Here is a 25285-nt window from a genome sequence, read left to right as displayed (position 1 = left end):
TTTACCTGGACAGTGGAATATTCCTTGGGTCATCACGATGCGACTGTCACCTGGTGGTAAAAATTGAAAGCTACACAACATTTTTCAAAACGTAAAAGCTTATTTTCCGGTTTTCTGAGTATATTTTTGAGGGGCTTTTAAAAAAATATTTTTTGTTTGTGTTTTTCAAATTCATATTTTGTTTGTTTGTTTTTTATGGAACATTTTTTCAGTTGTTCTGAATATTCTTGTTCTGTTTTTCGGAATATTTTTGTTACGTTTTTCTTTTGTTTTTTTCCCCGATTTTTCTGAATAAATTTCACCTGAAATTAGAGAGCAAATAACAATACACACATGCATTCCTTTATTTCGAGCTCGTAAGCAAACAAGACTGTCTTATTTAGTGTCATCAAGTTTTAATTTACATACTTTTTTCAGTTTATTTGAATTGTTTTTTTTTCTGTTTTTCTGAATTTTGGGGGATTTTTTTGTTCTGTTTTTACTCAATATTTCTTTCAAGTTTTTAAAAAATAATTATTTTCTATTTTTCATAATAAAGAGAGAGAGAGAGAGAGAGAGAGAGAGAGAGAGAGAGAGAGAGAGAGAGATGCCGTAAAACTGAAAATAATAAAATATATTAATTTTTAAAAACATGGATTATTCCCCCCCCAAAAAAAAAGAAATACTCATATAAACAGGAGTTATTTTTCAAGTGAATGCAATGCGCTTCCATAGCATTTTTTTAGATATTGCCCAAAAATAAAAACATAAATAAAAAGAATAATTCTAAGTGAAAACGATGATGAGTTGTAGTCGACATTTCGACCAAGAGCTGGCAATAAACGTCATTGTAAGGCCTGAACGTGTTTAAATGTACACGAAGAAGAAACATTGATGAACCAATCGCAATCCAGGAAAGTGCCACCTCTTGGAGTGTACCTTCTCGGCCAAAACAACCAAGACGATCGACGAAACGAGAGAATTCACCGCCATCCATCTCCGTCGTGGTGACATTCGCGAAAGGCAAGTTCTGAGCGCACGTATTTGTGAAAGTAATTTTCGTGTACGCACGCGAAAAACTTGCACTGAGAACTAAAGCGTCAATCCTCGAAGTTAACGTTAAGGCCTGTGTTATTTAATCGTGACCAAACATGATCTTATTAACTATTTACATCGTAACAAAACGAAAAGTAGCTCATTTACCCGTATCCGACATTAACATTGTAAATAAGGGGACGCTCTTGCTGTCTGTAAAATCTTGGGCTGGATGAAGGTTTCCACTGATTGTACACAATCATCATGGCGACCCAGGATGGTGAGTATTGAGCAGAATATAGCAACATTTACTTCGTAACGCCACGGCAATTTTCGTGCTGGCCAATGAATTTGTGCACACCGCTAATAGACACGTAGACGCCGGTCGCTGTTAAGGTTGTCTTTTTCAATATTCACGTCTTCTCGTTCGGATTTATCTTGACATGTTTCACCAGTTTCGTAGCTTAGCTAACGTCAATGACTGCTAACTAGTGCAAAAGAAGCCGTGCAGAATTGGAGTTTCACTTTGCAAAACAGAGGGCCCAACTAAAGCCGACTCAAATGACAATCTCCAAGTGGTCACAGTCGATAAGTTATCCCGTTTGACAAAGAGGCTGGCTCGTGGAAAGTGCAAGATGCTGTGTCATATTCGCGCTTTGACTCTAAAAGCGTGTTTTTTGTTAGCCGCTCGTAAAAGTCAAATGAGTAACAATCATTAAAAGCAAGATACATCCAAAGCCAGAAGAAAATAATTTCTTAAAGCGACATTAATGACACCTTGTTAATTAAAATACCTTGTGTGTGTTGTTTCGTCTATTTACTGCAAGTGGCCAAAGTATATTTTGAATGAATTGGCACAAGTTCTGAAACTCAAATAATTACACCACCTAGTGCTGCTGTTCTGTCCCAATTAGAAAATGTGCACTGTTCAGGGATTTAGGGTCTGAATCTCGTGCGCCCACCTCTGTATGGCCTTTACAGGAATATAAACTCTAAATGTGACTATCGATATTTGAATGTCAAATCAGGTCCTCCGACTTACTCACATGTACCAAAAGAGCATGTTCAGTTCATTGAAGACTCTAAGCCAGGTGTGTCCAGATACGGTCCTCGAGGGCCATAATCTCGCATGTTTTAGATGTCACTCTCGAAAACGGATGGCTGAGTGGGTGGCTCTTTCAGACCAGACAGTTAAAATGATCTCAATTTTAAAATGAGTTTTTCTCCATTTATGGCAGGAAATCAAGTTACAATGCAAACGGACGCAAAGCCAAAGGAAGGGGAGGAAGACGCACGTCTGGGGGAAACTACGGAGAAGGGCGACTCGGAACCGGCCTCCGACGCGGGAAACGCCACCACTCAGGACTCTTCCAGCATCAGCAACGGGGATGACAATGCCGAGGACGGGGGCGAGATGGTGGACTTGAAGATCATCTGGAACAAGATCAAATATGACTTGAGGATCCCTCTGGGTAGTACCGGCGCTAAATTGAAGGAGAAGATCCATTCGCTCACTGGTGAGAGCAATTTACGAATGGATTTTTCAACAACCACAAGGAATTAATTAATCTTTATTGCCAAAAAAAAAACAATCTCAGATGTATTCTGAATTATAGGATACTAAGATAAAGGCAGTAAAGGTGTTTTTTTTCTGCCTTTAGTATAATTTGGCTGTTTCCGGCACCCTCAACGAGTACCTGTCTTTGATACCGATACCTAGTATCATTACTCGCCCATCCCGAATATTTAGATTAATTTTGGGCAAAAGCATTTAGGTAACCTTTAAAGAGTATTTTGTACATTTCAGAGTATTTTGGTAAATTTTAAAGAGTATTTATACGGCAAAGAGTACTTAGGGAACTTTAAGAGAGAATTTCGTATATTTGAGAGTATTTGGGTCACTTTTAGGCAGCAATTCAGTAGACTTTAGAGTATTTAAGTTACATTTTGAGAAGCATTTGAGTACACCCAGGAGTGTTTAGGTCACATTGGGCCTACTGTGCAACTCTTATTTTAATGTTGGTGATTTTAGTGGTACTTGGAGGACCAAGTATTTTTTTGAGATGGTACTTGATGTGAAAAGTTTGAGAACCCTACTACACGGGTTCTCCCTCTATCTCTCTGTTTCCATGCGTCAGGTCTTCCGCCGGCCATGCAAAAGGTGATGTACAAAGGCCTGGTGCCGGAGGACAAGACATTACGGGAAATGAAGATGATGAGCGGCGCCAAGGTCATGGTGGTGGGATCCACCATAAACGACGTGCTGGCGGTCAGCACGCCCAAAGAGGTTATGCAGCAGGAGGTCAAGGCTGAGGAGAACAAGAAGGAGCCACTATGCAGACAAAAGGTCCCGCACCTCAATTCCAACGTCAACTCGAGTGTAAAATGTTCTGGGAACTTTTAGTTCTTGTTACTTGTGAAAGTACCTGTTGTGCTATATTTACACCTAAGTTTCTGTTGACTTTTAGTTCAGTTCCGGCAACTAAGAGGTTTAAGAAATAGAAAGAACCCTTTGTGTCTGTGACTGCATTTCCACCTTAAGTGCTTGGAATTTGTATATCTTGGTTGTTGTGGTTCTGAGAAGTAAAAGGTCCCACAAGCAGCCATTCTGTCTTTAATCGGATTTCCACCTGGTCTGGAAACTTTTCGTTGGTTCTTCTGGTTCCGATAACTAAAAGTACCAATTGTGTCTTTAGTTGCATTACCACCTAAAATTCTGGAAACTTGTTGTTCTGGGAAATAAAAGGTTCCAGGAACCAAAAGTACACATTCGGCCATTTTTTTCCACCATAGAAACTTGAAACTAGGAAGGAATTGGAGTGAATTTTTTTGTGAGAAAATATGTATTTACTTGCATGTATGCTCTTATTCCAGCAACACAGGAAAGTTTTGGACAAAGGTAAACCTGAGGATGTAATGCCAGCTATTAAAGGAACAAAAGTAAGTGTGAATGCATTTGTTTTTGTTTGTTTGTTTTTTTTTCCATTTTTGGGGACGGGGGCAGGGATTTGTAGAAGTGATGTTTTTAACGTCTTTGCCCTTCAAACCGGCAGGAGCGACTACCAACTGTGCCTTTATCCGGAATGTACAACAAATCCGGAGGAAAAGTAAGACTCACATTCAAACTGGAGCAGGATCAGCTGTGGATCGGGACTAAAGGTGAAACACAAATGTACAAAAAGCCAACTGTGATGCTTATTTTTCCTTGTATCTTTTTTTTCTTTTCTTGAATGTTTGTGTCTTTTTGTGTGCAGAGAGGACAGAGAAAGTCCCGATGGGCTCCATCAAAAATGTGGTTTCTGAGCCCATTGAAGAGCACGAGGACTATCACATGATGGTAAGTGCCGCTACATATTTAGCTCTTTACGAGCTGCGGATGAGACGAATTTCAAGTCATGTCAACGACTGGAAGAGGAGGCTACAGATACATTTGTTCTAAAACCATTTCTTCGCTTTCAGGCAGTTTGTATTGTTTGCTTAGCATGAGGCTTAACACTCTTTTAATAAGGCAAAATTATGTGGTTTGTGTTAAAGGCAAACAGGGAATTAATTCTTTGTTTTATGTATAATGGAAAAGTAAACTCAACCTGGGTGTGGCAGTACACAGTTTACAGCCTCCCTCTCATATTTTCATTTTTTTTAATCAAAAGAAGATACGGCAGCGGATAAATGTTAAGATAAGATAAGATATCCTTTATTTGTCCCACACTGGGGAAATTTACAGCCTTCAGCAGCAAGATTGTGGGTAGAAAGAAGAGAAAAGAAAACACAGTAGAGGTGCAATTAGGTAATTCCCCCAAAATTCTGATGAAACACAGCTGTGAGAGTGTGCACACCTGTGCAACCCCGTTATCGTCAGTGTTTAATATCCTCCCCGATTAAGTTGTAGGTCACATTAATGGTTGAAAAGGTTTTGGCACAATTTATCTTGGCTTCTTTTTTTATACTGCAAACATCTGGCATTTGATCAGGGGTGTGTAGACTTTTTCTACCCAGTATTCTTTGTGTATGCAGGCGTTCCAGCTGGGTCCGACAGAAGCGTCTCAGTATTGGGTCTACTGGGTGCCCACACAGTTCGTGGATGCAATTAAAGACACAGTCCTGGGGAAATGGCAGTATTTCTAATGTGCCTCTTATCAGTTTTGTTTCTTTTTTGACAATGATGAACTGGGACAGAAGATAAGGAGGAGGAGGAGTTGAGGGAAGAGGAGAGAGGCTCGAGGAAACGCGCCGGCATCTTATCTGAAGGAACTTGACTGACGCCCGCGGACTAAAATCTTTTTTTTTTTTTTTTTGGTTTCAACGTGCGCTGCAAGTGGCAGCGTTCACATTTCTGAGCCCTCCCTCTTGTTGATCATTGATGGGCTTCAACAAATACAAGGGGAAGAAAAAAAAAACAATGAAACAATTGTACAGAAATTGCTAACACTTTTCTTCTGTTATTCTTAAAGAAATAAAAGTTATTTAATGAAATGAAGACACAGTGTTTTGTCCTTATTCTTTAGCAGACTACAAATCCAGCCATTTTAGTCTTTTTTCTTTTTGGAGGGAAAAAAACTGTCAAATGTTTTTGTCTGACAAAGCATGGTACTGTATTTAAAATTTTATTATGTACAACAAACAGGCTATTTTCACGAGCATTCAAAACAGGAACAATGTCCAATCAGATACTGTAGGAAATCCATTTCGTGTTGCTATTTTCAACGCTTGTCACGCTTTTATTTTGAAATACAAACAGGTAATGACGTAAAATACGGAAGTTGCTCCTCTAAGCGGGAAATAAAAAGCTCGGAAATTGTTTACACATTAACAAACGACAGCAACATGTGATACAGAGTAATGGATAAACCAGAGAACGCAGCCGGTGAGAGGAAGCGCGCCCCGCCGGTGAAGGTATTTTCCAGCCAGCTGAGGACGGCGACGGCGGTACGGGGGAGCTCCGGCGAGCCCGGCGCCGGTTGGGTGGTCAGGCTGGGCAGGGATCGCTTCCTGCAGGTCTCCCTGGTGTGGATGCAGGGCACCGTGCTCGAAGTGCAGTTAGCGCTCAACCGCGTGCTGCTCATGGATGAGACGGGCACGTTCACCGTCCAGGGCATCAATGGCATCCCCAAAGGGAAACCGTGTTTGTCTTCGGGTAATGAAAGCGAGACCTTATTTTAAATTGCTGACGGCTTCATGTTGTTTATTCGAGAACTGAAGCACAATTTAGACACTAAAATATTTAAAAACGCACTACTGTTTTATCATTTTACGAAAAACAGTCAGTTGGCCTTCATGATACTGTACGTCCAGTTCATATAATTGTACACATAAGGTATTTGTCATACAGTTGAGTTTATACTATGCTGCGCTGGGTACAACCCTGCCGTTTAAATCATTTATAATTAACTGATATTTTTAATACTTAATGTAGTACTCGGTTTACTGTGACAGGGCTGCAAAACAATTCTGTCAGTATAAGGTAATTGTGTTAGCCGCTATGTTGACTGGTAAAGAAACATACTTGGCAATGTCATTAAACTACTGTATATTCATGTATTCATCTCATAATAAGACTCCAGTGATTAATGCGCCCCCCACCCCCACTGCCAAGTGTATTTGGTGACTTCCTGTTCAAGCACCTAAAAATGACACTAGACTTCTAACGTCCCTCAAGGTAAATACGTGATGGTGATGGGCGTCATCCAGGCCGTCTCCCCGGAGCCGCTGGTCCGCGCCGTAAAGCTGGCCGACCTCTCCGAGCACTCCGCGCTGCACAGACAGATGTGGAAGTTGGAGGTGGAGGACCTGCAGCAGGTGTTGGTGGCCCGGATGCATCCGGCCTCTGTCGGCCCATGAAAATACAGAAGACCTCACCAGGCACCTTGATTATCAGATGACTCGTTAGCTTGCTAACACAAATGTAAGGATGTCCTTAACAGGAAAAAAAAAACCACAAAGGAGCGTTATTTAGTGTGCTGGCCGTTTATAGTGGGAACATTAACAACTGCTATCTACGAATGTTGACATTGTTAAAACAAACTGTCAAATCCGTGTTTGTGTGTTGAACTGTCAAAAAGACGTGCTACTTCCATCACCCTCCCCTCCTTAGGTGAGCAATGCATAGCAAAGCTTCTTGGTTAATGCTTCCATTTGTTCGATCGGCAACGAAGCCGACGCCGATCGTCTTTGGACTGGTCCGGCGCCGCTTTAAAATAATGCCATCCTGGCTTACTTCCTGGACACCTCAGAGATCATCTCGAGTTGGGAGTGCTGCTTCTCTTCACGTGATCTTCATGCCATTAGTTGATGTCTTTAAGAAGAAAACTGTATTTTCCAAAATCATTATCGTTGGGTGCTATAAGGTGGTCTTTTCTGGCTTTGGCCAGTTTCATCAAAAGCACTTCCCGCCGCTCCATCCACTCCCGGAGCTCCTGCTCGCCGTGGGCCAGCTTGCACGAGTCGTCCTCTGTGCACGTCCCTATGTGGAACCTGTCCCAACACACCACCACACGTCAATCGCTTGTTTACACTCCGTTTAAGACAAAATATTCTCTAAAAAGGGGCCACCTTGTTGAATGTTTTGAAAGATCGTAATTAAAGGTATGGGAAAAGAGCAAAGCTTTCAATTTCAATTTAAAAGCATTTACACTCTGGGCTGACTTCACATCTGTTGTCAGGCACCTTATTTATTCCATTTGAGTGCAGCATGATAGCTAAGTGCTGCTTCACCATGTTTGCTTTGACCTCTGGGCTCCACTAATTGACCCCCAGAGCCCTCCTGCGTTGTATCCCATCAGCATTTCTTTAATGTAACCAGGACCTAAACCGTTCAGCAATTTATGGACCGGTAGCAGAACTTTAAAACCTATTCTACAGCTGACTGTAGTCAGTACCATTGTATGCATTTTACAATATTGTGGATAAAATTAAAGACGTTACAGAAACATTTCCCTGGGCTGCTAATACTGTATTATTCAAATCAGTTGGCACTACCCTCTGAGGTCTGAAGCTAAAAACTTCCCTCTTAGAAGTCGAGCCATCCCAAAGGGTTTAGTACTCCTATCGTGTGTTCTGCGGTCCCACAAAGCTTACCTCTCACAGACTTTGAAAGTGCCAGTGGGAAATCGATACTGCCAGCAGTTGTGATCGTCCTCGGAGGTGAAGACTCGGTCTTTGTGCTTCTCCGAGGTGATGTGCTGCTGCCACTGCTTCTCGCTGTTGCAGTTCTTACCGCACAGCCAGCAGTGATTGCCGGCCTGCACCCAGCACACAGACGCACGCACTTAGTTGAAAGTCATCATCGTCATTGTGCTTACAATGGCATCAACTCAAAAAGTCGCATTTCGTTTTTAGCACAAGCGTACAGCCATAATGGGAATAAACATCCATGTCTCATGGTACGGAGGTAGGACGACAGCACAAGGTATGGACAAAATTTTGGAGCAATGGAGGAATGATGGATTTCGCCAATTCATTTTACTACCAGCAGAGGGTGCATTGCAGCTGAATTATTTTTCTGCGTAGAAAACAAATAGCCCAAAGTGGAAGAAAGCAAGCTTTGCTGCTTGACTATGAACCAAAAATATATATCTAAAAAAAAAAAAAGTAACAGCGTCAGCTTCCTCCATGGGTATTGTTCCATTTCAAAACACAATGACACAGTATGTGCAACGGCCCGACTCGGTGTTGATTACACACATAAGGATTTTAATTACTTAACAGGTTCAACATTTACGATTGTGGTTTTACAAATTGATCGGAGTCGGGGGTAAAAGTCTTTTTTTTTTTTTTTGCCAACTCACCACCTCTTCCATATAGTCTGTTGGCATGTGGATGGGCTTGCCATTCTCCCTCACAGACACATTTGCGTTCTCCTCACTCCAGCCCGCCTTCTGAGACTGCAGCCACTTGTCGTAAAGCTGATCAGAATCTGCAACTGGGAAAGCACAAAACCCGATTGCGAGCGTCGCATCAGGCCAGGTCAGGTCAGGTCAGCCGTTTGAATTGTGCCGCGAAAACAGAGGACTTACTGTTGTTTTCCTTCATGAAGGTCCAAAGATCTCGCTCCTCCGTGCTGTGAGCAAACGTGCAATTGCCGACATACTGACACTTCTTGCCGGCTGCCACATGCATACAAATCTGAGGGGGGTTTTAAATTATTTAAAAAAAAAAAAAAAAAAAAAACAATATGGAGACTTTTCTTTTTCGATTCAGATCTCATTATTTTTGGTAATGTACCTCAAACTGAGCCGGGATTGGCTTTTTGGTAGGGAGGGCTCTAACCGTTGTCCACTTTTTCCTTTCAATAGAACTTACAAGCACCACACGCTTGTCTTTGGCCCACCTGTAAAAAGAAAACTAGCTGAGCACCAAGGCGCCACCTCGTCTCGTCACTTCCGGCCCACGCATCGACTTACGTGTGCCTTGCCTTTGCTGAGCAATATTTTTTATTCTTGTCCGCTTCACTTAGCTGCCCGTTTCTCCAACACTGGCTACAAACAAACATCATCTTCAAATTTTGAGGACCAAACCTTCTTTGGCCTAAAAGCTGATGGATGGGAAGGACAAGTTTAAGTCTTTTTTTTCTCCTTTCTTTTTTTCAAGAAATATAATCAATATGACGACTGGATGTTACCTGGCCACCTTGTAATGCAATATTGGCGTTCCAATACGTGGTGGCTTCTTGAACAATACTTTCATGACTGATACCTGTGTGATACCAACAGAAAGAAGTCAGCAAAAAATCCATAGAATGTACATTGAACTTCCATAAAATGGTGACAGTACATTGCTACTCAATAATCTTTTCTTAAAACACCGCAGAATGTTTTTAAATTGTTGGGGGGGAAAGAAATCAGAAAGACTGCATTTTAATTCATAGAAGAAGAAAACTCTTACGGCGCTCATGCTGCAGCATCCAGACCTTCAGCTCGGTGAGGCTGTGAGCGTAGAAGCACTCGTCCTCTCTCATGCAGCCGTAACGCACTTCGTGTCGACACAGGTCGAGCTGGCACAGCGGATTCAACATTCGGATTTTGGAATACCGGACGGTGCTGTCCTTTAATATGTGCACCAGGCACCTGGCGGACAAACGGAGTCAATTAGAGAAACCCGTTTTGCTCCAGACTGCTTCCCTGGGTGAAGAAATAGCCGCAACCATACGTACTTATGTTTCTCAAAGTCGTGCTTGGTTACCGGGTGAGAGCAAAGCGCCGGGTTATCTTTGTTGGTTTTGCTGATTATTCTTGGTTTGTGGTCAAAACACACCTGAAAACAAAACGTGCGCTTTTACGTTTTTCATCGCAAGTCGACTTTCGGACCGACAACAATCGCAGCCGCTGACAAATGAGCACCGCTGACAGCTGCTGATTATCTCCCGCTAAACACAAAGAGGGGCCTTCCTCGCCACATTTAAAATGATGAATCTACTACTCAAGGCTGTCGTTTCTGCACCGACGCAGTGATGGAGAGAAGCCGTATACTCACTCCGCACAGAAAGACAAATATCTCAGGGTGTTCCTGTAAGATCTTGGCCACAGTCAGCCTCATGTTGGAGTTGGGCCCGAAAAGATCGAAGAGAAGTTCCCGAGATATAAGGCCTATCCGCTCTAGCGTCCAAACGTCAATCTCCTCCTGACAGTACGCAAACGTACAGTGACCTGGATAGAGACAATCTTTTCCCGCAGCCACCTCTGAGAGGGGGAGGGCGGAAAAAAAGGGGGGTGTAAAAGCATTTCAGTTCGACTAAAACTGTGTTTTTTTTCAGATATGAATACAACTCAGGTTTGAAGTCACGCTTCTGGAAGAATCAAGTGTACCTTTGCAAATGTAATAAGGGCCAACATATTGGGTTTTTGTTGGTCTCGGTCGAATGAGCCTCCATGTTTTATCAAGTAAATGTTTGAGTCTGCCCAGTAAAACATCCTTTTTGCATTTGTGCTCGTCAGTGTGGAGCGTGTAGTCCAACACGCCGGTTCCTGTCAACAGCGAGCACATTCCAGGTGACACGGCTATCGCCCACTCCCTCCCCAACATAAGAATGGACTCCTCACCTGTTCTGATGTAGCAAAGTGAACACGCCTGTTTGAATTCGTGAGTTTCGGCTAAAGGGTTCTTGGTGACGCCGACAGAAGTACCCTTCACCTCGGGCATTCCGACAGCCATTCCCGTCGGCGTTTCCATTTTGCTCAGCTGCGTCCAACAGAACATTTGAAGGTGAAGAGGTCAAAATGTCGCAAGTCACACGGTTATGTCATCATGCGAGTCACGGCTAGCCATTTACCTGTGGCATGAATGTATTTGAAGAATAATCTGAAAATGTACAAGCATGGCATTTGTGAGAGTCACCTTAATCTTGGTTACGGTTATTGACAGAAGGCTTGTCGCCTACGGATGTACGATTTAAAATGGCGTATCTTTATTTCTAGTTGAGTTGAGAATTCATCGTTACAGCAAATGGTTCATATCAATATCCGGGGCTTGAACATTAACTCATTCACTCCCAAAGACGTTTTTAAACGTCTTTTCAGACTTGGTCCAGAATTGGCTGGTACTGAATGAGTTAATAACCGGGTGTAAAACTGAAGCGCTCAAAATGTCACCTGCTATTCAAAGCTCATGAATGTCTTTTTTTGTTTGCTTTTTTTTAAGGACAAAAGTCGTATCGTGTCTTGAAACGATTTAACCCCTCATAGATTTGAGCTTCACCAGTCTCAAATATTGCAATTCGCACATTCCAGCGCAAGTGTGTATCAAAAGAGCAGCAGCACACCAAACCCTTCATGTGAAGTGCAACCTAACCTCTGGCAAACATGCCCAAGAGTCAACAACAGAGCAAATTGTTGTTCATCAAGAAAACAGCCTGAAGATCGAGACGGCTACCGAGGTGGACAGAATCAGAAAAAATGTGACATCCATGACGAGCGCAGGTTCGGCAGTTATTGAAGCATAAAGTAAAATATCTGATCCAGACTGTTTTTTGTAGGCGACAAGACTTTTATCCAAGCAAATTAAATGTTAACAATGTAAAACTTTATTTTGATACGAGGAGCATGATCGAGAAGGTTTTGCCTTTCAAATAAGCCATTTGGGAGTGCCATTGATCAGCAACAAGTCAGGTTAGTATTTATTGTTCCTACAACTTTAATAAGTGACAAGACTTTGGTCGGGAACTGTATATAGACTTAATCCAAGTAAAAAAAATTTCGACATGGAATCCTGTTAGGTCCTTTTTTCTCAAGCGAGAGACTGGTGTCAAATCATGAAACAAAACAAGAAAAACAAGCCACAAAAAGCCTAAATTTCCTAAAAATAATAATAATAATAATTAATTCATTGATTTTCATTGTTGGTCAATTTGGTCTGAAACATGGGAGATGAAGCTAATCTACGACATTTTTAAAAGACCTTTTTAAGGCCACTTTGGGCAAATCTAAGACTTAACATTTTATAAATTTGGAGATGGTTTTGAATTATTATTTTTTTCCAGAAATGTCAACATTTTATTTTTGACAGAATATGTAAAGGGCTCTTTGACTGCAGACTAATTTCAAGTTTTTGCTCATTTTGCAAAGAAAAGAACATTTTCATCTGCGGTATTTTGAAGACTTGAAGGTTAATTCATGCACTACCTTTGGAAAAGCAAATACAAGATCTGCAGACACCCTCTATTTCCAAATCATGCAGACCTACGGGTATTAGCAAACTGTGAGGGTTGGCGTGTGTGCATAGATGGCAAAAGAACGATGGTGAGTAATCGTACCTGTTTGAGGATCTGATAAAGAGAGGCTATCCAGTGTGTCAAGGGGCTGGGACAGTGTCTCAAAAGTGTCCATCCCAAAATAGGCACTGGATCCTAATTGGTGATACAGCGGCGGAAGATTGACGGTGCACTGCTGGGTGCCGCGTAGGAAAGGGTTGATGTGAGGCGGCAGAAGGAAGGGACTCGACATGGAGTTGACCGAGGGCATACTGGGTGGCAAAGGAAGAGGGCTCTTCATCGTGGATATGCCCTGAGGAAAGAAAGACAGCGAGACCGCCACAATTGAGTCAATCGCCAGACTCTGTGGGAGGAGAGTTTTTTTTTTTTTTTTTTTTAACACACACACCATTGCCATTTCGGGGCCTGCTTGGTCCAGCAGGTCATCCAAGTCATTACCGATGATGTCGCCGTCTAAGTCCTGGCTGCTCTCAAGTAGCGAGTGCGGTTTATTAGTTCGGCAGCCGTTCATAAAGGTGTTTACGGTGAGGGGGGCGGGCGAGGGTGAAGACACGGGGAGGGATAAAGACTCAAAGCCCGGAGGCTCTGACGGAGGCATTGATGGGATGCTGCTGGGGAGACGAAGCTCCTCTACCGCTGTGACCGGTGTGGTAACCGCGCCGCTGCTGACCGGTACCAATTCAGGCACTTCTGGAACACACAAGGAAAAAAAAAAAAAAAAAAGTTTTATCAGAGATAAATTTGGCATATTTTCATTTTCAAAATTGTGACGGTGGTTTGAACACTGACCAATTTCTATTTCTTCAACTGGAGAGGAGTTTTGGGATGCCTGAACAAGTGCAGATCAAATGTGCATAAGATGGCGCATTTCATAGCAAGAGGGACATTAAAAAGGTGGAGTACGCAGCATGAGGTTTTAAAACGCAGGTGTCAAAGTCAAGGCACGGGGTCCAGATCCGGCCCCCCATATCATTTTATGTGGCCCGCGGGAGTAAAAATCATGTGTGTTAACTAGCATGATTGCTGCTGAAATCTGAACCGAAATGTCAAATTGTCATGGGTAATAAATAACGTTGAGATTTTGCACCGGCCCGCCGGGGGAAGCCGTAGCTCCGAAGTGGCCCTCAACAAAATATGAGTTTGACATCCCTGTTTTAAAATAATAATTAAAATCCAATTATGAGGATGAGATGGAGCCAAAGTGGAATGATTTTTCGAAAGATCGTTTTAACGACATCCTAACGTCCGATCGTACAAACAGTTTCAACGTTTGGAGAAAAAAAAACATTTTTTGTTTGATCCTGCAAACTCCACCTTTGATGGATAAAGTGCACATTTGGCTTGTCACCTGGTCACAAGCGGCATCCTGATGACTCGATCCTCGCAAAACATTCAAAGCCGGCTGGCAAAAAGCAAAGAAAACAGAGTCGATCCCTTCCTTGCCCAGCAATTATTTGCGAAAATATATTATTTGCTGTCGGGCTTGGGGAAAACGACACTGACAGCTTACAGGCAACACTTACCTTCGTCCTTACGTAAGCTTTACGAATTTTCAACCCTAACGTTTTGGCGAGGTCCTGAGTCAGCCGTACAACACTGGGATCCTGACAGAGAAAACACAATTCGGACCTGTCTGATCGACACGATGTACCACCTTCGCACCGGGGTGTTTTTACTCACCTGAGGCACAGCTAGAGAGCACTTGGCCACAGCGTCGTAGGCCTCTTGATGCCTCCCCATCTCTTTTAAGGACTTGGCTTTTCTGTACAGCGCTTTGTAGTTGCACTCATTGAACTGCAGGGCCTTTTCGCAGTCTTCCAGTGCTAGATCGTACAGTCCCTGAGAAAGAGATATTGCGTTCACATGTTTGGAAACAACGACAACGTCGATCATAAACACACACATAAGGGTGTGGTTGCCAACAGGTTGTTCTCCGAAATACCCGCGTTGGCTCCAAATAGCATCATTCCCCAAAATTTAACACGCATGATTGAAAAGGAGGGGTCACTTCCTGAACATGAGACATGTCCGGTGACGCTTTCCTCACAGGACAGCGTGAAGAAAGAAAGGCTGAAGTGAATAATGCTCCCAAACTGGCGAGCTAAATGAGCACAAAGGGTCGGCAAATGCATTAGCTGCACTAGCGGCATTTCTTCCTCTCCTCTGGTCTGCTCTCATCGTGTGGTTGAACAAAACTACCATTCGCAATAGTAACGGTTTTGCCCACTCTGGTCAGATGACCGTCATCGGAAAAAAGTAGTCACATGACATGCATTTGGACAAGGCCTAATGGAGAAATTCATCCTCCATCCCGACTGTTTTCTGTGTGACAGTGCGCCAAACGATGTGATGAAGAGTCCGTAAAAGTGATCCAATTTGTTTAGATATGCAATCACGGTGTTAGGTTGAAGAATAACTCCACTTCTATTTCAACTCAAGACCTCCTTATTTAGCAACGGCGCTCCTTACATTCATGACAACAACCGTGCTCTCACTCCCCACATCATCGAAGCAGCACTGGCCCGTAGCATTCTTTTCGCAAGAAATGAAAGCAAGAAATAAACAACGGTGACGGTTTCATTTCGGTGAGCCACAACAAGAAGTCACCTGTTGCATTTGCTAGATTAGCAAGCCACAACATCTGCTGTTTACACAATTCCATCTCGTTCATATTTAGCCATGTAGTAGTTTGGACACCTAGTGGGGAGTGTACAGACCAACCAAAAGCAACTCACCGGGACGATGTTTAGGCATGCGGCGGCTCGATTTGCGTAAAGCTTCTCTAATAAACCCGTCGCCACAGAGATGTCCTCCGAGTTGGCGTAATCGGCGAGACTCAAGGCTTCCGTGTACATCTCGATGGATTTTGTCCAGTCGCCCTCTTTAAACACGTCGTTGCCTTCTCCAAAAAGATTCCAAACGAGATCCTTAACAAACACCTGAAAAGACAAACAAACAACGTTAATTCTTCGTGGTATACTCAGGTTTAATAATGTGGAGATGTTTATAGCTTACTTCATAATGATCTTGACTTCCAGGATATGGTAGCGTTGATCTACAAGCAAGCGAGTCGTGTTACAATAATTCGATTTCAAAACACATACAGGCTGACTAGCCTTGGTAAGTTATAGTGAAGGTAATCACAACACGCTATTTACATACAACAGATTATTAACAGATTTATTTTTAGGGTAAGACTGACCTCTAAGACCAAAACATTTATGTATAATAAACGTTATTTGGTTTATTGCATTTGCTAGATTAGCAAGCCACAACATCTGCTGTTTACACAATTCCATCTCGTTCATATTTAGCCATGTAGTAGTTTGGACACCTAGTGGGGAGTGTACAGACCAACCAAAAGCAACTCACCGGGACGATGTTTAGGCATGCGGCGGCTCGATTTGCGTAAAGCTTCTCTAATAAACCCGTCGCCACAGAGATGTCCTCCGAGTTGGCGTAATCGGCGAGACTCAAGGCTTCCGTGTACATCTCGATGGATTTTGTCCAGTCGCCCTCTTTAAACACGTCGTTGCCTTCTCCAAAAAGATTCCAAACGAGATCCTTAACAAACACCTGAAAAGACAAACAAACAACGTTAATTCTTCGTGGTATACTCAGGTTTAATAATGTGGAGATGTTTATAGCTTACTTCATAATGATCTTGACTTCCAGGATATGGTAGCGTTGATCTACAAGCAAGCGAGTCGTGTTACAATAATTCGATTTCAAAACACATACAGGCTGACTAGCCTTGGTAAGTTATAGTGAAGGTAATCACAACACGCTATTTACATACAACAGATTATTAACAGGTAATACAGACTAAATTATTGTTTTTGTTTGCTTAAAAAAATACATGGGAAGAGATAAAAACGAAGAGGAAAAAGATTGCACTTGGATTATTTTTCAAAGGGTTTGAGATCTATCTTTAAATAATCTCACTTTCTTTCAAAAAACTCCCAAACACTTTTATTACAGAGTGCTTTGGCTCCGTGTGCCAAAAACTCTACCTTGTGAGCAAGCATTTGGACAAAATCACCAAATTTCAAAATAAAACGAGCACGTTTTCATGACTCAAGTTGTGAGCAATAATCAGTTTGAGCTTGAGCAACACCAACAAACAGTCCATCTTCAGACAGTGTCGAGCACCAAATCGGACCGTTCACTGTTGACACTTACTGGATAAACTGTAGCCCTTTCTGGATCTGCTGCCAACGACTCTTTCTGTCCAGCGGGCCCAATCCAGACATGACTGCTCGCTCTCGTATCCACTGTTGGGTGTCAGTGCCTGGGAAATAACACAACACAACAGGCTTTTATTCACTTCTGATAAGACGTTGACACAAATACCGGTACATAGAGTCAAGCATACACCCTCCATTATGATTGAGCACAAATGATTCCTGGTTGCAATTTATTTTATTTATTTTTTTGCAACTTTCGTCCTGTGTTTATCGCACTTCCGTGTTGAGAGATGACGTCACACGCATCACACCGGAACCATGACATATTAATGACATTTGAATTGACTGGCGACATATCAAAAGGTCATTATAAAGTCCACCAACGGACACGGCACCGGTTGAATGGATGCTACACTAACTTTTTATTTCATTGATGAAAGGGGCCGACCAAATGTTTGGACCATTTTACGCCTCATTTCAGAGTAAAATTCATACAAGTTAGACCGGAGGATGTATAACAGACAGTAATCGGAAAAGGTTACGTCTGCACCGTTAAAAGGTGCCACACTATACTTTGTTCGGGGCAGACGTTTCGTAGTAACAAGCCGTCAGCAGGATTGTTGTTCTTCACGACAGGCTGACGTGTGCTCCGAGCCGCTGTTTGTTTCATTCGGTGTGATGGTGGAGGCACACGACGGCTCGTAAGCGGACGTGTCCGACGATAGACGCCTGACAATAGCGCACGTGTGGTCGCCTGACCAGTGTATATTTGTGGTTAGCAATTGTGCTCTCATTGCACATTATAGCCCTCCAACAGAGAATCTTGATTGGGAAACGCATGCGTTCACTTCGGCGGGGGAAATGCGAACGTAACTAGCAACACGATGCTAACTATAATTATGTGATAACTATAATTTCTAGGAAGTTGATTGGATCCAAATAAACCACAGACATATTCCAAGTTTAACTAGTTCTCCTACGCAGACAATAGCAACTTGTTCCATCATTTTTCCCTTGTTTTAAAGATCCCAGACTGTTTAACCCCCGCAGTAAAGTACACTTACGTATATGAGCGTGTAAAAAAGACAAGCCCCAAATCCAGCAGCATCCGAGGAGGAAAACGCTATTTTTCGATTTAGCGTAAATAAAAATGTTTACAAATTAAGCTAAATGTGCAGTAGCGCCAAAGGCCGCCTTCCAGGTTGTTCTTATTCTTGGCTAAATAAAAAACAGTGCTTTCAACTGTAACAAAAGTGCTGCCCCCTGCAGCGAGGGGAGGGATGAGCAAATTTTCAACTGGTACTCGTATCCATGTCAAAGGTTTTAGAACGCACCAGTTTTCCCACTGTTTTTCGATTTGTAACATAGTTCAGATCCAAGGAATATCTTGAAATGGTACAAACTAAGGTAAGTGTTGAACATATAATACAATACAATACAATACAATACAATACAATACAATATAACCTGATTTATATAGCGCTTTCACAACAGCTGCAAAAGCATTTAACAAAACAGTTAACACAAAGTAAAATAATAAACACAACACATAACATGAAACACGGACAGCCGTGCAATCTTAACCACTTTTACCTCATACGCTATGTTGTTTGAACTAGTTAGAGGGGAGAATCAAAGTGTCCTTTCACCAGTGCATCAGATATATTTACAAAGCACTTTGAAAACACCTGTCGCTGCATTAAAAAAATATGGTGTACATGGAGTGAAAACTCAAGACATACAAAGATGTTAAAACATCCGCCCATCCATTTTCTGATCCGCTTTATACTCTCAACTTCTCAAAGGTCACAGGGCGTGCTGGAGCCTATCCCAGCCGTCCAGGCGGGGGACACCCTGAACCAGGTGCCAGCCAACCGCAGGGCACACAAAGACAAACGACACCTATGGACAATTTGGAGTGTTCAATTAGCCTAACATGCATGTTTTTGGAATGTGGGAGGAAACCAGAGTGCCCGGAGAAAACCCACACAGGCACGAGGAGAACATGCAAACTTCACACAGGAAGCCCGGAGCTGGAATTGAACCTCTGCACTGTGAGGTTGATGCGCTAACCACTCGCCAACCGGGCCGTTGACGTTGAAACAGTACACTAATAATAACAACATAAAAACAGTAAACACTCTCCGCAGTCTCATGCTAAGTCAGTGTTTTAGACTCATTTTAAAATGCACAGTCTCCATCCTTTGGGATGAACTGGACAAAATACTGTAATGCAAGTGCCACACATTTTTAGGAACTTCTACAACAGAGATGGAGAAAAAAACTTGGTGAAGAGCAGTTCTTTTCTATCGTACAAAAGAAGGCCACAAGTGTGTTCAGCTGGCGACTTAATGAGTGAACCATTTAGAATACATTTTATTTCCAGATTGATTCCATAATTTGTACAATGAGAAATTGAACTGACCTGCATGATTTGCAGGTTTGGAAAAAAATTAGAACATAATGTGTGTGCTAAAACTTATGTCTGGTATTGTATTTATCTCATTGAAGAATTCTCAGGATGGATGGATATCATGGTTGAGGCGGCATGGTGTTCTGAGGTTGGGAATTTGAATGCTGCCTGTGTGGAGTTTGCATGTTACATTATAGCAATGCTGACTCTCGAACAGATTAATCCACTTCGGCTAGCTTTCAAGTGGTGTAGACGAGCATTAACACGGAGAGTGTTGTTCTGTTCTTTCAGAGGTTCACAGAACAAAATGCACTCATCATTTGTATCCTTAAAGGGCAAGATACTTTACAACAATAAACCGAAACCACAATGACTGGGAGAGGTTCAGTGAACATGTGATGGGTATGAAAAGGAGGTAAAAGGAAACTGCTTATCTGTCAGAATGAGGAACTGCTATGTTATTATTTAAAAAAAAAAATTAAAAAAGGAAATAACTCGACCCATTCCAGATATCAGAACACAACAAATGATGATGGGCTTTTGTGTGACAGAGCTGACAATATACTCTTTAAAAAAAATAAAAAATCAATGACGAATCTAATTGTAATCGATGGAGTTGTTTTATTCAGCGAGTTCACAGATTTACTCATGATGGTAACAGATGAGTCTTCCTGTACCAATTTAGTTGACGTAGGCTGCCTTTCATTTTCAACAATAACCCTTATTACATTTGCAGTACATAAGGTGTGTAGTCCCCAAAAAAAAAAAATGCCGGCGGGCCAGTTTGACAAACACCGGATTGGCTTAGTTGGCCAATGGGATGCTCGGGAGATTATTCAGACAACATCTAAAAAAAGATCCACAGCCTGTGTTTTACGCACACGCAGCGCGGGTGTGAGCAGTGTGCAGCTCAGTAGCTTGTGTGTCGCATGCCATGGCGGCCTTTCAGCACTCACTTTTACTCCTTGCAGGTAAGTTCGTTGTTTAACTTTAGTGGGGGTGGGAGGGGGGTTGAGGGGACACAAGTCTTTTTGAAAGCGTCGAAGGGGCCTGTAAAAACTGACAGCCTGAGTGGGGAACGTGACATCTTCCAAGTAGAAAAGACTTGAAATTCCTCCACATGCATTTTTGAATTGTGTTGCACTCCATTCAAATTGAAACTATTTTGAGCAATGTCTCAAACAAATCCATAAAAATATTCCACACATGGATTGCCCAAATTTTCTTTGTTGTTGTTGTTGTTTTTACTGAAAGTGGAGTGAGCTTCCTCTACGCGGGCAGATTGGTTTTCGGTTTGGAAGTGGCTTTTCAAAAAGACCAAAATGTGCATGTGCCTCCTGGCTGAGGAATAATGACCCAGCTGTGGCTGTTTCGCCTTTTGCCGGGTGTCTGAAACTACTTAGGAAACTTTGACTAAAGAAAGATGCACATGTTTATTTTTATTCAGCCTTTGAATATCTGCACATTCTCTGTCATCACCGGCATACACACATACGGTACATTTCTGTCCATACATTTGCCTTATTTCGGGCATATATGAGCTGTTTCCAATGAGCAACTGTAAAGTCAACTGTGAGTTGAAGGGAACGTCTGTGTTTGTGCAACCACTCCTCTCCGAGCAAACAGTTTATGAACATCTGCCATAAGAAGACAATGGATAAAAGTATGACCTAAAAGGAAGGGAAGAGGAGAAGAAATATGGATATGGATGTACATAATTGTCAAAAAATGTCTTGCTAGAGTAAAATAAAAGTGTGTCTCAATACTTTGTCCATATTGTGTAAGTGTAATAGGATTCTAGGATAATAATTTGGTTTTTTCATGAAATAGGATTTTTAGCTTTAAAAATTAAAAAAAAAAAAACAAAAACAAAATATATTTAGGGTACATAATATATATATATATTTTTTTTATGTCATGTTTTGCTCATCAGATAAGATGTTACAATAGCGGTTACGACATCTGCCTCAGAGTTAAGGTTCGGGTTTTGAATTTGAGCTGCGGCCTGCGTGTGGAGTTTACATTTTCTCACTGTGCTCCAACGTTTTATAGGTGTGAGTATGACATTTTTGATCTCTCTGTGCCCTGTGATTGGCTGGCTAGCTGAGATAGGCTCCAGGTCATCCGTGACCCAAATCAGGCTAAAAGTTTTCGAAAATGAATTGATGAATGGGCTATGTTTTCACATATTTTTATGGATAATTTGCACCAACTGTGCTGAGACATTGAAGTGGGTTAAAAATGTCAAACTGAGTTTTTCTTCTTTTGTTGTCTCATGATGCAGTGGCTGCGGCTTCTGCGTCCGTTGCGGCTTCTGTTTCCTCAGCGTCTGCCTTCTCATCACCGCGCTCGAAAAGAGGTCTGCTGGAGCTGGCGGGAATGATCAAATGCACCACGGAGAGATCGCCTTTGGATTACGCTTTTTACGGGTGCTATTGTGGACTGGGGGGCAGCGGCTGGCCACGGGATAGGACTGACTGGTGAGTGCAAAGTGCATATTTCGCCACACGATGTCAAGGCGTCCTTTGTTGTTTGCTGCAAATATCGCCTCGGGTGTTTATAGTGCTAAAAAAAAAATCCCGGTTGACACCCAGTACATGACCCACCTATACATTATGTGGTGCAGAGGGTATGAATTAGTGCCTATGAATCTGCAGGTTCCCAATTGCTTTATGGGGAGCCTTAAATATCATCTTGAGTACACTACTTCCCAATTCCACACCCACATCTTAATTAGCTCCATCGTTTCATGCTTTTGCCAACAACAACAAACTTTAAAATAACGTGCGATTCCACCCAGCACTTTGCGACCCTCCTTACAGCCTAAATTCGGTTTCACGCTCGCAGACTCTTGCACAATCTTCATTCTGGCCGCAGGTGCTGCCACAAGCATGACTGCTGCTACGACAGTGCAGAGCGCCAGGGCTGCTCTACCAAAACAGATCGCTATGATTGGAGCTGTGATGACAGGACAGCTAACTGTGGTTTGTTTTTTTTCTTTTCCTCTCTTGTGTCTCATGTACAGTATGAAACAGCAAAACCTCAAAGTTCAAAAATATGCACAAAATGGGTATAATGTTTGTGTCAGGCCAGTACATTTTGCAGGTGTTTTTTAGCTTCATCCCAACACTTCCAAACTACAGGATGATCCATGGGAACATAGGTCCTCTATGTCAGAGGTCCCCAATCCCCGGACCGGTACCGGTCCATGGGTCATTTGGTACCGGGTCGCACAGAAAGAATACATAACTTACATTACTTCCGTTTTATTCATTTCGGAATCTGAAAGATGTTTTATTTTGAAAAATTACCGGATCTTCTGTTACATCTGTCTACAATATGTCACTCTTGACGCAGGTGAAGGCGCGCTTCTCAGTCACGTGATAGGTTACCGCTAAAATGAAACCCAGGAGCTAGCAAAATGAGTAAAAAACAAAGTTTCTTTGGGAAGGGGGAAAGGCCCAGCCAGGAGACAGAGGAGGAGCCTACGACTTTCAAGAAAAAGCAGGCTACATTTAATGGACAGTGTCAGGAGTCCTACTTAAAATACGGCTTGATCACAACGGGAGATTCCCACGCACCAAGCCCAGCCTGCATAATATGCGGCGATGGTGAGTCGTATTTTTCATGCACTTTGTATTTGCGGTCGATCTTATTTTGAAGGCACGTGTAAACATTACCATAGAGACCAGAGAGTGTTGCGGCCAGATCGGACGTTCCTCGTGTAGCGATTCGTGTTTATTATTATGTTTCAAAAATACCACAGTTTTCATGCCGCTCATATCATATTATTTTATTTTATTTATCCGGCCTTTAGAGACCGGTCCCTGAAAATATTGTCTGACATTAAACCGGTCCGTGAGGCAAAAAAGGTTGGGCACCCCTGCTCTATGTGGCTTTGTCTGCAACAGCAGTGAAGAAGAAAAGTTTACACACCCCCATTCAAACAAGTTTTTGTGATGAGATTGAGCTTCCACTATTAATGTGATTGCCTGTGTTCATGCTCTACATGCATGCGTAAGCAAGCAAGCTCGCTCACACCTACACATTTTCACAATGCGCTCTGTACCTAAGAAGTCATTGTCATAGAATCCACAGTCAAAGTTTCATGAAATAAAATGCACACATGAACAGAACCTCTCTCGACACACTCATAAGACAAGCAAGATCAAGTCAAAGTGAAAAGCAACTTTTGCTTTGCTTAATTTACTAAATCATACCATTTATGGGTGAATGGAGTGCTTTTCTAAATTGCCCTGGACCAGATTACATTCATCCCGATGCAGAAAAAAAAAATATTTTGAAAACCCAAACACATCGGAAATGTTTTGAATTCCAGATCTTCCTATGAGCGACGCATGCAAATAGGACATGTCTCACATACCTGCACAACAGGCCTCAGGGAAACGAACAAGTACAACGTAGATGGCGCAATGTTTGATCACCTTTCTTGAAACATGCCATTGAGTATTTAAAGGGGTGTCTAAAGAAAAGCAGACGATTGAAGTCCATGCAAAAGTTACCCTTACTCTGTATGATTTGTCTTTTTTTCACCAAATCTGTGCCATCCTGTCAATCCTGCTTTTCCACTATTGACTAACACAAGTGTGTCATCCATTGCAGTTGATTTGACGGACACGTGTGAGAAGCTTCTATGTAAGTGTGACCGGGACGCCGCCAAATGCCTGAGAAATTCACCCTTCCAAAGGAAATTCACCCTGTGGCCGAATTGGCGGTGTGGCTCGCGCCAGCCAATGTGTAGCATTTACTGACCCAAGCATAAATTTATAACGACGGAAGAAAATGAGTTTTATAATCAATGGCCATACACCGTTGCAACAGTGGGCACTTTTTATTCACTTAATTACTGAGACACGAAATGCCTTGTAATAGTAAAACTGGTCTTTTGGCTATTTAAGAACAACGAGCTACTGGGGAAACAGGGAGTTTCTATATTCTTTTTTTTTTTTTTTAACTCTTTGTGAATTAAGCAAAGCAAATCTAATCTGTCATCTATTATTGATCCATTATTAGCTCCGTGGTTCGCAAATTTTTTAGACCACGTTCTACCCAAGAAAAAGCTTTGATAGTTTAGTAACCCGTCACGCCTAACATTAAAATACGTCACCATCGGAGGTGTCAGTATGAAAAAAAACACAGAGCTTTTGTTTCTATAAAAAATATTTAATGTTATTGTATGACACTGAAACATTATGCAGAGTTTCAACATTATATCTGTATGTAACGTATGACACAAGTTTATGCATATAAACTTTTATAACCAAAGAAACTGACCGGCTCAATACATGGAAAGAGCTCTATTATATATACTAGTTGTGACGGCCTTGGCGCAGGCGCGGTGGCCAAGTGGTAAGGCGTCGGTCTCGTAAACCGAAGATCGCGGGTTCGAACCCCGTCCGTGCCTTTTACAATAAGGTTGCGTACTAGAAGGGGTCAATTTTAGGATTATCGCCAACCGATTGTAAGCCATTAGGACTTTGCGTCGTCCTGACTCTTGAGTACTCGGCTCATGTTTTTAAGTGAAGGTTCTTCCAGCCACGAAGACTCCTTCTGTGGGGTGTCCATCTTTATGTGTCGTTGTCATATAAAAATAACAAAAAGATGGACACCCCACAGAAGGAGTCTTCGTGGCTGGAAGAACCTTCACTTAAAAACATGAGCCGAGTACTCAAGAGTCAGGACGACGCAAAGTCCTAATGGCTTACAATCGGTTGGCGATAATCCTAAAATTGACCCCTTCTAGTACGCAACCTTATTGTAAAAGGCACGGACGGGGTTCGAACCCGCGATCTTCGGTTTACGAGACCGACGCCTTACCACTTGGCCACCGCGCCTGCGCCAAGGCCGTCACAACTAGCATATATAATAGAGCTCTTTCCATGTATTGAGCCGGTCAGTTTCTTTGGTTATAAAAGTTTATATGCATAAACTTGTGTCATACGTTACATA

General features: G+C 42.3%; 4 protein-coding genes and 2 non-coding genes across 9 annotated transcripts; 4 read left to right on the top strand and 2 right to left on the bottom strand.

Moving 5' to 3' along the window:
* The first annotated feature begins 22 nt into the window (after window positions 1-22).
* ubfd1 (ubiquitin family domain containing 1) lies at window positions 23-5491 on the top strand. Of its 2 annotated transcripts, none has more exons than XM_019866422.1 (7): window positions 23-56; window positions 2253-2531; window positions 3153-3361; window positions 3889-3954; window positions 4068-4173; window positions 4269-4351; window positions 5029-5491. In XM_019866422.1, exons 1-7 carry the CDS (start codon window positions 38-40, stop codon window positions 5137-5139), a joined length of 873 nt encoding a protein of 290 aa, XP_019721981.1. In that variant the 5' UTR covers window positions 23-37; the 3' UTR covers window positions 5140-5491. The 2 variants fall into 2 exon arrangements, with proteins under 2 accessions (XP_019721981.1, XP_019721982.1); XM_019866423.1 differs by lacking the exon at window positions 23-56 and adding an exon at window positions 1197-1294.
* A 126-nt stretch (window positions 5492-5617) lies between these two features.
* rmi2 (RecQ mediated genome instability 2) lies at window positions 5618-7048 on the top strand. Its single transcript, XM_019866424.1, has 2 exons — window positions 5618-6148; window positions 6671-7048. Exons 1-2 carry the CDS (start codon window positions 5854-5856, stop codon window positions 6850-6852), a joined length of 477 nt encoding a protein of 158 aa, XP_019721983.1. The 5' UTR covers window positions 5618-5853; the 3' UTR covers window positions 6853-7048.
* Window positions 7049-7275: 227 nt separating this feature from the next.
* Window positions 7276-18139, bottom strand: zc3h7a (zinc finger CCCH-type containing 7A). 3 transcript variants are annotated; one of them, XM_019866414.1, is made up of 23 exons: window positions 17967-18139; window positions 16898-17006; window positions 16368-16407; window positions 16088-16291; window positions 14396-14554; window positions 14239-14319; window positions 14064-14117; window positions 13505-13544; window positions 13104-13405; window positions 12758-13007; window positions 11279-11307; window positions 11049-11187; window positions 10815-10973; window positions 10483-10688; window positions 10163-10263; window positions 9895-10076; window positions 9632-9705; window positions 9414-9544; window positions 9235-9340; window positions 9027-9135; window positions 8799-8932; window positions 8089-8252; window positions 7276-7485 (listed from the first exon to the last, which is right to left on the bottom strand). In XM_019866414.1, exons 2-23 carry the CDS (start codon window positions 16966-16968, stop codon window positions 7296-7298), a joined length of 2925 nt encoding a protein of 974 aa, XP_019721973.1. In that variant the 5' UTR covers window positions 16969-17006; window positions 17967-18139; the 3' UTR covers window positions 7276-7295. The 3 variants fall into 3 exon arrangements, with proteins under 3 accessions (XP_019721973.1, XP_019721974.1, XP_019721975.1); XM_019866415.1 differs by having other exon boundaries at window positions 13104-13402; XM_019866416.1 differs by lacking the exon at window positions 14064-14117.
* Window positions 18140-20157: 2018 nt separating this feature from the next.
* pla2g10 (phospholipase A2 group X) lies at window positions 20158-24257 on the top strand. The gene is made up of 4 exons (XM_019866478.1): window positions 20158-20286; window positions 21600-21795; window positions 22193-22299; window positions 23939-24257. The coding sequence occupies exons 1-4, from the start codon at window positions 20250-20252 to the stop codon at window positions 24085-24087; spliced, it is 489 nt and encodes a 162-aa protein (XP_019722037.1). The 5' UTR covers window positions 20158-20249; the 3' UTR covers window positions 24088-24257.
* Window positions 24258-24668: 411 nt separating this feature from the next.
* trnat-cgu (transfer RNA threonine (anticodon CGU)) lies at window positions 24669-24740 on the top strand. Its single transcript has one exon. It is a non-coding gene; the product is annotated as a tRNA-Thr (tRNA).
* Window positions 24741-25098: 358 nt separating this feature from the next.
* On the bottom strand, window positions 25099-25170 carry trnat-cgu (transfer RNA threonine (anticodon CGU)). Its single transcript has one exon. It is a non-coding gene; the product is annotated as a tRNA-Thr (tRNA).
* Window positions 25171-25285: the final 115 nt, after the last annotated feature.

This window comes from Hippocampus comes, unplaced genomic scaffold (assembly GCF_001891065.2).
Source record: "Hippocampus comes isolate QL1 unplaced genomic scaffold, H_comes_QL1_v1.1 scaffold99, whole genome shotgun sequence".
Taxonomy (NCBI): domain Eukaryota; kingdom Metazoa; phylum Chordata; class Actinopteri; order Syngnathiformes; family Syngnathidae; genus Hippocampus; species Hippocampus comes.
The sequence above is the reverse complement of the archived record's forward strand: the minus strand, read 5'-3'. Positions and strand labels throughout refer to the sequence as shown.